A 12,172-nucleotide genomic window follows, 5' to 3' on the forward strand; every position below is an offset into this window, starting at 1 on the left:
ATATTTGTCTTCAGAAGTTTTGCATTTTAGGGCTATAGTGACAGGATGCATTTAGGATACAGTTTGATTAATTCAAAACAAAGTTGATAGTTTGTTTTAGTGACAATGCTTTGGATTTGGAGACATTGACCCTGTTTGGTAAAAAATTGGCCTATAGGCCAATTTTGACTTATTCGACCACTATTAATTGTTTGATTTAGTTAAAATATCAATATAAATGTTTGGCTAATTAGCTTTTTGCAACTCCAAAAGGCTAAAATTCAAAAAGTTATTCCAAGCAATTTTTTTAATTAGCTTTTTGAGAAAAGAAATTATACCAAACAGCTATCAGCTAACAGCTAATTTACCGAACACTTTCTACAATCAGCTAATGTTATCAACTATTTATACCCTCTAATTAACACAATCAGCTAACAGCTATCAGGGCAATTTATATCCTACACGATGGTGCGCGTTGCACTATGCGCCCAGATGCAAACGACGTCGTTTTAATTATTTTTTTTAAAAAAAAATTCTCGCCCCAGTGAATGGCAGTAGTTTTTTCTTAAAAAAAACCCGCTGTTCAAGAATGTACATAATGTTATACTAGAATACACATAATGTTATACATGAATGTACATAATTATATAACAAAATATACATACTCTTTTTAAAAGATAATACACATAATCTAACATAATACACATAAACTCTTAACATAATACACACAAATTTTCTGATTCGGATGTACATAATTGTATAAAAAGAATGTACATAATTGTATAAAAAATACACATAACTGTATGAACCAATACACATAACGTTGTGAACAAATACACATAATCTCAGCAACTTCCTACCGTGCCTCCCAACACTACCCCAAAACGACGTCGTTTTGGGAGGCGCGCGGCGCACAGTGTTATGTGCGCCGTGGTGTAGGATATAACGATTGAGCTATCAGCTAACAACCATTTTACCAAACAGGGCCTTAGTCTATTAGTCAATTTTGGCTTGTTTGATAGTTATTATTTATTTGACTTGGTTAAACAACTAATATGAGTGTTTAGTTAATTAGTTTTTTGTAACAGTTTATTGCTCTAAAACATTATTCAAAAGACGGTTCAAAACATCTTTTTCGATCAACTTTTTAAGACAGTCATTTTCTATGTAATCAGTTAATAACTAATTTACCAAATATTTTTTTACAATCAGCTAATGCTATCAACTTTTAATAGCTATTTATCAAACAACTCCAGTATTTGATTTACTCATTCACTACGATTTAAAGGTGAGGATAGATGCCAGACTTTTGGGTTTTGGCCGGGTTCAAACCTTTATAATATGATATGGAGAGCCATAATTGAAGTAGAATGGAGAGAAAATAGGGGCATTGCCTTAACCCACTACTCCACTAGCTCCAATCTGTTTAAATTCTTGAATCGTTCAGAATCTGTGGTGGCGAGTTGTAACTAACCCAGGAATCTCTGGTCTGTTTCATTTTTTTTAGCTTTCGATCTGGATCTCATTCTCCCCTCCTAATATATACCACTAGCTTCCATCCTCACCCTCCACATTTCTTGATTTTCCGATGGCCACTTCTACTTGCTCCGATGTTAATCTAACCCTACTTCTCAGTGGAGCCGCCAACGCCACGGCCGCGGCTCAATACATTTGCGATCAATTCAACGGCGTGAAAGACAAATTCGCCGACACTGGCCACGCCGTCGACACCACCTTCCTCCTCTTCTCCGCCTACCTAGTATTCGCCATGCAGCTCGGCTTCGCAATGCTTTGCGCCGGCTCGGTGAGGGCGAAGAACACTATGAACATAATGCTGACGAATGTGATCGACGCTGCCGCCGGCGGCCTCTTCTACTTCCTCTTCGGCTTCGCGTTCGCCTTCGGCGGCCCGACCAACGGCTTCATCGGCCGCCAGAACTTCGGCCTCACGAGCATGCCGTCGGAGTCGTTCGACTACGGCTACTTTCTCTACCAGTGGTGCTTCGCCATCGCGGCGGCCGGGATCACCAGCGGATCAATCGCCGAGAGAACGCAGTTCACGGCGTATCTGTTGTACTCGTCGTTGTTGACCGGGTTTGTTTACCCGGTTGTGGCCCACTGGTTCTGGTCCGGGGACGGGTGGGCCAGTCCGGCGAGAAGCGATGGGAATCTTCTGTTGGGAACCGGAGTTATTGATTTTGCCGGTTCAGGGGTTGTTCATTTGGTCGGCGCGGTCGCCGGTCTATGGGGCGCTGTTATTGAAGGCCCCCGGATCGGCCGGTTCGACCATTCCGGAAAACCGGTTGCGATCAAGGGCCATAACGGGTCGTTAGTGGTGTTAGGCACGTTTCTGTTGTGGTTCGGTTGGTACGGGTTTAACCCCGGTTCATTCGTAACCATCTTCAAAGCCTACGGAAATAGCGGCGCATATTACGGGCAGTGGAGCGCCGTCGGGAGGACAGCGGTAACCACCACGCTCTCCGGCTGCACGGCGGCGCTAACGACTCTATTCGGGAAAAAGGTCCTGATCGGCCACTGGAACCTCACCGACGTCTGCAACGGCCTCCTAGGCGGGTTCGCCGCGATCACGAGCGGCTGCTCGGTGGTGGATCCGTGGGCCGCCGTCGTGTGCGGCTTCGTGGCGGCGTGGGTTCTCATCGCCTGCAACAAACTAGCCGAGGTACTCCAGTACGACGACCCCCTGGAGGCGGCACAGCTCCACGGCGGGTGCGGCGCCTGGGGGATCATATTCACCGCCCTCTTCGCTAAATCCAAGTACGTGGACGAGGTGTACCCCGGCAAGCCAGGGCGGCCGCACGGGCTGATCCTCGGCGGCGGAGGGAAGCTATTAGCGGCGCATGCGATCCAGATTGTGGTGATCGTTGGGTGGACGAGTATCACAATGGGTCCGTTGTTTCTTTTACTGCACAAATTAGAGCTTCTGAGGATACCGCACGACGATGAAATGGCGGGTATGGACCTCACCAGCCATGGCGGATATGCTTACAATGACGACGATTTTGGAGAGTCCAATAGAAGAAGGGAATTAGCCATGGTTCAGCAGCAGCAACAGCAACAGGTGGTTTAGTCTGTAAATATATTGCATAGGAATAATTAAGGTAGAAATTTTTGTACTAATCAGATCAATAAATGAAACATTGTTTTGATCCAAACGTAAAAAACACAGTGAATCTCCGGGGTTTAGCATAAGTAATTCGTATGATGAAAAACAGTAGTGTAGGAGTTTGAATTTCAGTAAAAATATATGAAAAAAAGGTTTAATTGGATCCTTTGTGCACAACTTATGAGTTACCTTCACAACGGTTTTAGAAACAACTTTTTAAGATTAGTACAGTCAAATCACAACATCTAAATGAATGTGTCAATAATAATAATAATAATAAAACCAACTTTTTAAGATTAGTACAGTCAAATCACAACATCTAAATGAATGTGTCAATAATAATAATAAAACCAAACTTACTAAGTACACTCCTTGCATCAAACAGATACACATTGCTTAAAATTTGTATATTCTTGATCATCGAGTTGATGAAATTTAAGTTGATTGTTGGATAGAAATGATATTTTGTGGTATAAATATTTGTGGGGTTCATTTCCGGTTTGGTTTAGGTCAAAGTAGATTTGTAGGGTTTTGTTGGGGGATTTTTGTTGTGACACGAAGAAATTGATATATTCGTTGTGAGACGAAGAAATTGATATATTGTACGCTCAAGACGGAGTTGGAAATGGAGGTGGTAAGACTTTGTAAAACCACATGTGTGACATATATATATATATATATATATATATATATATATATATATATATATATATATATGTTGGTTTTTGAGTTTTCGGGCCCAAGGAGGTCAAACACAACCTTTGGTTGGTGGATTCACCTTTCAAAAAGTGACGCGAAGAGGAGTAGTCGGATGGTTAGAAAGTGTGTGTATCTTACTCTCTGGGCATGGACTCTCCCCTTACAAGTGTGGAGGGGGCCTTTATATAGCAGGCTCCCCTCCATTCGGATTGAAGTACATTAATCATTGCTTTCAAGGCTATTTACACTATCAGACCGTTCGGTCGCTGTTACCGAGTCGACCAACGGCTCTTTGGCCTCTTAACGGCCCTTTTGACCGAGTCCTCTTGAATGTCGCATTGAGTGTTCCTTCAACGGCTCTTAGACCGACTTGAATGCTTCTTACTTGCTTCTGGGCCGAGTCTCCTTCCTTGCTTGGGCCCGGACCGACTCCTGGACTCAGCCCAGGCCCACATCGGGCTTCTTCTTTTTACCGACCCTTGTCTTCTATCTTGGGCTTTTTCTCTCTTGGGCTCCTCTCTCGTGGGCCCCTCTTGGGCCGGGGTCCTCACCCCATCAATATATATATATATATATATATATATATATATATATATATATATATATATATATATATATAACGAGTTGGAAATGAAGGTCGTAAGGCTTTGTAAAACCACACGTCTCACATTGGTTTGGTAGGTGGATTTGTCCCACTATATATATATAAGTCTTTTAGAATGAGGTAGAGGCTCTCTCTAAATTCCAGAATGAGGAGCCTTTTGGCCTGATTTTGAACTCTCAAAATCTTTGTTTTCTCTTTTCCTCTATCAAAATTATTTTTCTACGAGAAATTTCTGCCAATACTTCCGTAAATTGTAGGAAGTACTCAATCTTTGTTCTAGTTTGACGGACCTTTTGTTTGAGTGCTCAAACTTAAAGCCGTGATCCATTTTATGATTTTTATCATAAGACTGTACTGACGCTGCAATGCTGCTATCACTTTTGGAAGGTAGCGAATCAGTTTTTAAAAAAGTTTGTTCGACTTGAATCTTTCCTTGTTTTTGTTTAGTCATGATTATCAAATATTTATTTGACAATCACAATTAATTTTGAATATTAACTCCTGTTCCATAAACACAACAGTCTTGCATCCCTTGCTATTCCATGTTAGATTGATGGTCCATGCTTACCCAAAGGCCCTTCCCTCAATACTTATACTGTGGAATGGTGTTGACCATGTGGTGAACACAGGATAGATCCATAATTTCTAAGCTGTAAATTCATAATTTTTATACAATAGATTCATAATTTTTATATTGTAGATTCATAACATCTATACTGTAAATTCATAATTTTTATATTGTAGATTCATAATTTCTATACTATAAATTCATAATTTATGTACTGTAGATGTTGTTTAGGATTTTTAGGCCCATGAAAGTCTAACACAACTGTGGTTGGTCTTTCAAACAAAGCTATAAACTTGTGGGGCAAAATGGCTATAACTTCTTGTATATTTCCTAGTATTCTCTTTGAGCAACTCGACTTGGCTCCCCCCTACACTCCCTGAATGGCCCCTTTTATAGTGGGTCACCTTGGCTAATACTGAATGTGTACATTAAAGTGTCTTAATGTGGCCTCATTACACCTAAGGGCCGTTGGACTGTTGTTACTGGGCCTCTAAACGACCTGTTTGACTGAGCTTTGAAGGAGCTCTTTAAATGCCAACAGTTATTTTTACCGAGTCGACCCCCTGCTCGTGCCGACTCCCTGCTCGCGCCAACTCCCTGCTCACGTCGACCGCCCATGTGTGCCGGCCTCCTGGGCTTGTTTCCTGGCTATCTTTTGGGCTTTCCTTTCTGGTTTTCTCATGGGCCCAATGTGCTATTTCATCCTGCCTCCTTTCTTCTTCGGGCCCTAAGTCAACTGGGTCCGTACCCCATCAGTAGATTTATAATATCTGTACTGCAAAGACGAAATAATGCAATTGCAAAGAAAGAAACGCCGTTAACAATAAGTGAAAAATAAAATTATAAATCTACAGCATAGAAATTATGTATCTACCGCATGATGAACACATTTGCACAGCATAATTTGCGGCCTTCCCTACCTTGGGCTAAGGCCTAGGGCCTTGCTTAGTTGAAGTTCCTTTTCGGACCTATTATGATAAGAGGATATACAAGTGATTTGATATTCGGTCCCATTCCGAATAGTTGGCCCAAATCTGTTTCACTGTTTGTGTTCGAAACGACAAATCTGAGTATCTGACGGCTTTAAGTGTCAAAATTAACATACTAAAACCAACAATCACCATTATATTGATCATTGGTCAGCCGGACAGCCGCGAGCATTTTTTAAATTCTTAAATTTTGGTCAAGCACTTTATGATCAGATACACATCTGTAATTCCTTTTGAAGGAAAGTTATAGGATTAAACTTCGGTAGTGGGATATTAACTTTTTGGGACTGCAGTAGTTGAGAAAGTATATAACAAATACCCTTGTAATAGAGTCAATAGTATTAAAAAAAATCTTAAATTTTGGATGAAAATCATAACTTGTCTATATGTACTTTGCTTACTAGTTCAATAGACAATATTTAGGAGAATAGACAAGGTTCGAACCTTGTTGCTGGAGAATAGACAAGGTTTGAACCTTGACAGCGACAGTGTAAGTGGACATGTCTAATGAGTCAATTAAGTCGCCGTGATTTAATCCCTTCTAAATACTCTATCGGGCCGAATTGAGATTTAACCTTTTGGGAAAATATCATAACTTCCCCATAAGGCAAATTATTGTATGGACCATGAATATCAGGTACAATTTTAATATATTAAAAGTACATTATTTTTGTACTGGAGGTGCATTATTTTTGTATTGAAGATACATTATATAAAATAATGTACCCTTAGTATATTAAAAATGTACTTTCAAAAAATATACCTTACGTACATAAATAATGTACCATTAGTATATTAAAAATGTACTTTTTATTTATAGTCCACACAATTGTGTGGATCATGGTCCATGCAATAATGATTATCCCCATAACTACCCGTAGTATTATCTCCAATATAATATACCTAGCATTCCTATCCCCTCACTTACATGCAAATATGCAATGTGTGTATATATTCTATTTCTATATTCATTTAAAATTCCTAAAGTCCGATTATATATATATTCTTGAATTGGTGGCTAAAACTACTTATTCCCTAACGTGAAAATGGGTTTCTAAAAATCTCACACGCAACCCAACAAAAACTGAGTATTTCATGCAACCTATATATAGCTAGGTTGGAAAGAGTCAAATGTGTACTGTTCATCAACAAAGCCATATTTTATTTATACGCTTCATCTCACATATCACTGTATATTTCTATATACAAAGCTTCAATCTAAGGGTGTGTTTGGTTGGTGGGTTTTGCACATAGGAATGGGCATCAAAGTGTTGTTGTTGTTTGGTTAATAGGATTTTAGAACACTACTATGGGTTTCGAATATCCCATCAATTGAAAAACTCATACCCAAATAAAATAAGAGTTTCATTCCCTTATTCATTTTCAAGCACTACTATTAGTAATCATTCTCATTCCACCCTACTACCAAACATGTTAAGGGTGTGTTTGGTTGGTGGGTTTTGCCCATAGGAATGGGTATGAAAGTGATTGTTGTTGTTTGGTTGACATGTTTTTAGAACACTACTGTAGGTTTCGAATACCCCATCACTTGAAAAATCCATACCCAAATAAAATAAGAGTTTCATTCCCTTATTCATTCTCAAGCACTACTATTAATAACCGTTCTCATTCCACCCTACTACCAAACATATTAAATACTTTCACCAAAATTCATTACCAATACCAAATATTTGATACCCATTCCGATTCCAATTCCTATGTGCGAACCAAACACACCCTAAATACTTTCACCAAAACCCATTACCATTACCAAGTATTTGATACCCATTCCGATTCTGATTCCTATGTGCGAACCAAACACACCCTAATTTTAATCTAATTCTGCGACCTCAATTTCTAGATTTATTTGTTGTATTACATAATTTGAGCTCTTACCCTGTTTGTCATTAAAAGAATGTTTTAAATACAAACTTTCAATCACTGAAGCATTGGCACAACAAAGCCATATTTTGTTCATTTATCAACATAGCCATACACAAAGTTACTTGTCGCTCTTCATTATCTTATAAAATTTTAATTTTGTCAATTCTTAATAGTAGCCACCCATAAGGATCATGTGACTATACACAAACAAACCATAATTAATCATCCTTCACTTTCAAAATCCCCATTTCAGTCACAAAATCTATATCCCCACACTAGCTTCCACTTTATTAGATATTAGACAAAAGGCAAGTGAGGTGATATTGGTTAATATAAGTTAATTCCATAAATCGTTTGTATTTAGTAGGAATCTAATTCAATCGTCCTATTTTAACTTACTATGATTAAAGAAGTATATATAGCTATTAACTTTCTTTAAATTGGTTGATCAATTTAGCTAAGCCTCAACTCTGAAGGTGCATGTGATGTGCTTTCCTGTTGTGTAGTTTTTCATTAAACTAGTTTTTTTTTTTTTTTTTTTTTTTTTTTTTTTTTTTTTTTTTTGTGGTTCATGTTTTGATTACTTTTTATAATACTTTTCTGGCCTGTTTGTTTGCAGACAAAACATATCATAGTGCATGCTTTGTTCTAAAAGTGCTTCATGGTGGGATTATCAAAAGAACACATGTTGATGTGAGATGATTGGTTTGACTATGTTTTTGCTAATGATTTTGCAGTTAATGTAATAATGTGAGTAATGGATAATTTTGGGAGAAAAAAAGGTGTTTTTTTTTACTATAATATTGGGTAGAGTGATGACAAAAATGTTGAAATACAATCAATTTAATAGTTATATTTGACAATTCAAAATATGAGTTCGATCACAATATTTAATGCTCATATATGGGTTGTCACAATATTTGACCATAGCTAATGATTAAGGAGTATAATTTATAATGCTTAATTTTTTGTGATGGCTTGCTATAAATAAATAGGATTTTCATACGAAATACAGATCTAATTTTAATTTCTTTTTTTAATGTTATTGATTCTATTACAAGGTAATATATGTTTTATATTTTCTCTAACTAATGCAGCTCAAAGAGACAATACCCTATCATTGCGGTTCGATCCTGGACCTTCTCTCATGGAGAGCCACAGAAGTGCCAATACGGATCTAATTCTAATTATTTCATATTGTTTCAATTCGCTTGAAGATAATTGACTCCAACTCTTTAAACACTATGGTCAATAGTATTTGATAGCCAAGCTAAGTACAACTACATATTATTTACTTTCATTCTTTCCAAAAGGTTGAACCCCAACCCTAAGTGTTCCCACACCCCGACCCGACAGAGCATCTGGAAGGATGTAAATCATGGTAACTCAACTGAACATGAATCACAGAGGCTAGACCTTTGCTTACTGCACACATGGAGCCCTCCTCATTTTGAGAGGTTGCTCCCACACTGCCGCTGATACATATTATTTACTTTCATAAATATCTTACTCGTGACATATGTAGTGCTTATTATAGTAGCCTTAATTTTGATTTTTTTTTTCAAATTTTGTGGTGGATGTAGGAGAGAGGAGCAAGAGAAGAGATAATGAAATTGTATTATTGTATTATTGTAAATATAAGTTTTCTGTGGGATTCACCACAGTCAAAAAATGAAAAATAAAAACTATTCTCTCAAGCAGTTACATTGATTGCACTTACTGCGTGTATGCACGTGTCAACGGGCTGCGTAACACGAACAATTTTATTTCTTAATTTTTTTTTCTATCCCTCCTTCTCTCTTACTTCACTTCTAAAAACTTATGGAAAAAAAAAAATCAACACTAATCAGTTTGTTCTAACAGCCCATTTGGTTCGTTGAAAAATATTTGAAGATGAACAGAATTGAAATTTAATTAAAAATATATTCCAAAAAAATAGATTCCATTATTTAGTTGGTGATAAACAAATTACTGGGAATATGACTTTCATTGTTTAGTTGGATTTGGAATGGTAAGGAATAATAATGAGTATAATAACAAATATAACCCTACACAAAAACAACAACAATAATAATAATAGTAATAATAATAATAATAATATAATAATAATAATAATAATAATAATAATAATAATAATAATAATAATAATAATAAGAGTAATTAATAAAGTATGGTAATGGCAAAATTATCATACTAGTTTTTCATGGAAAATTTTTTTCATGAAAAACAAAATACCTAGGATGAGTTAGGAAAACGAATGAGGAAAACTTTTTCCAATGAAAAATATTTTTCATCCATCTAAATAACATAAAACACCATTTACCTCTACTTTTAAGAAAATATTTTTCATTGAAAACAAAATACCTAAAATGAGCTAGGAAAAGTTCCTCATTCTTAAGAAAAAAAAAATTTCAATAAAAAATATTTCCAATTCAATCAAACAACATAAAATATTATTTTCTTACACCATTAAAAAAACATTTTTCACGAAAAACATTTTTCATGAAACAGCCAACCAAACATCCCCTCCTCTAGTCTTCCATTAAATGATAAGATTATGTGTGTTGACCAGTCAAAGGGCATTTAAAGCTGTTTTAAAAAAGAGAGATTCTCTCTCACACTCGCTATGAGTTGAGTTTGACCATATTAAAAATACACATTTTTTTGGGTGTTCTTTGACTACCAAAAAGGAAACACACAATAAATGTTTTTCCTAAAATAATGTTATTTTTTTCCTCCAGTACCCAATTTTGAGAATTTTAATTTATGAAAAAACACCCCAGTACCTGATTATAAGTTATGAGTGAAATTCACTTTATAACTTTAACTATAACCATAAACTGATAAACTAACTTAGAATGTTCAATTAGAGCATCAACAATAAAAATTTTAGTGTGATTTTTGAGAGAATTTTTGTTGAAGTGTAGGAGAGAGAAATAAAAGAGAGGGTTTTGAATTCTCCTGCAAGCACTTGATTTTTCATCCGTCCCAGATATGAAAGTGAAGCTTTGTTGTTCGCGTGAAGCATACAACAGGGTCCAGTCGGGCGTGTGCACTGCACGCGCCCCTGGGGCGTAAAACCTTTTTTTTTTTTTTTTTTTTTTTGCCCTAATAGTTGTTATGGTTTTTTTTTTTTTTTTTTGTTCTCACTTTGTTCTTTCCTTGTAATATGACAAAAACATTTAAAATCTATGCCTACTGAGGATGCTCTTATGCACGGGATCAAATTAAGAAATCTAATAAATAGATAGAGTAATCTTGTGGTTAGCAACAACTATTATGAATTTCCCTTCAAAAAAAAAAAAAAAAAAAAACTATTATGAGTTTGGACATGGTATTAAAAACTGAATCTACTCAATAATCAGATATAAAATGAAATGGGGGAAGTGAAAATGGGAAGATGAAATTAACATTAGCCTCTTAATTACCTATTGAAAAACCAAAGCGCAAAAAACACTGCAAGTTTATGATGAGTCTGTGAGATGTGAATTTCCAGAAATTTACCAAAACCAAGAAAAGAAAACACTACATACGATCTGATCATCATGAAACGATGATTATATATTATTATTACTAGGAAGAAGAAGAAGAAGAAGAGTCAAACATGTAGTGTTTATCGACGGCGACGGACACGTCCCAGGTGCAACTGAGTCCTTTGGGTATAACCACCAGGTCGCCGGCGCCGAACTCCACCGTCTCCGATGATGTCGTGTTCTTCGGGTAAACCTTAACTTTTCCCCTCAACAGATAACACGTCTCCTCCGCGTCAAATTTCAGCTGATACTTCCCCGGCGAACAACCCCATCTGTTTTTTTTTTTTTCCCAGAAAAATAATAATTGATATTTAAGGAAAAAAGAAGAAGAAGAAGAAAAGTGTAACGTGAGAGAGAGAGAGAGAGAGAGAGAGAGAAAATGGGTTACTTGGGCCAAGATTTGATGCCGAGCTCAGAAAGTTGGGCGTCGGATACGTTTTTCTGGACAGTGATTCGGAGATTTGACGATGAGGTGGACTCGGCGGCCATGAAAGCTAAGCTTCGAAGGAGATGCTGTATTTACAGATGTCTGCACTCTCTTCTTCACTACTCCGGGTGGGTATTTTATGTGAAGAAGAAGAAGAAGAAAGAGACAGCTTTAAACCGGAAAATGAGAGAGAAAGAGAAACCGAAAGAAATATATATATATATATATATATATATATATATATATATATATATATATATATATATATATATATATATATAAGCAACTTACCAAAGAGGATGGGTGTGTGTGTATGTAGATAATCATTTTTTAATCTCATTTGGTAGAACTAATTATAAGCCCAG

At 36.7% G+C, this 12,172-nt stretch overlaps 1 protein-coding gene and 1 long non-coding RNA gene across 2 annotated transcripts; one reads left to right on the plus strand and one right to left on the minus strand.

The window, feature by feature from the left end:
* Nucleotides 1-1,266: 1,266 nt before the first annotated feature.
* LOC109159242 (ammonium transporter 1 member 1-like) lies at nt 1,267-3,152 on the plus strand. The gene has a single exon (XM_019307338.1). It carries the CDS (start codon nt 1,568-1,570, stop codon nt 3,065-3,067), a length of 1,500 nt encoding a protein of 499 aa, XP_019162883.1. The 5' UTR covers nt 1,267-1,567; the 3' UTR covers nt 3,068-3,152.
* Nucleotides 3,153-11,215: 8,063 nt separating this feature from the next.
* Nucleotides 11,216-12,011, minus strand: LOC109158465. The gene is made up of 2 exons (XR_002050392.1): nt 11,769-12,011; nt 11,216-11,652 (listed from the first exon to the last, which is right to left on the minus strand). It is a non-coding gene; the product is annotated as an uncharacterized LOC109158465 (long non-coding RNA).
* Between the last annotated feature and the right edge of the window lie 161 nt (nt 12,012-12,172).

This window comes from Ipomoea nil, unplaced genomic scaffold (assembly GCF_001879475.1).
Source record: "Ipomoea nil cultivar Tokyo-kokei standard unplaced genomic scaffold, Asagao_1.1 scaffold0302, whole genome shotgun sequence".
Classification (NCBI taxonomy): domain Eukaryota; kingdom Viridiplantae; phylum Streptophyta; class Magnoliopsida; order Solanales; family Convolvulaceae; genus Ipomoea; species Ipomoea nil.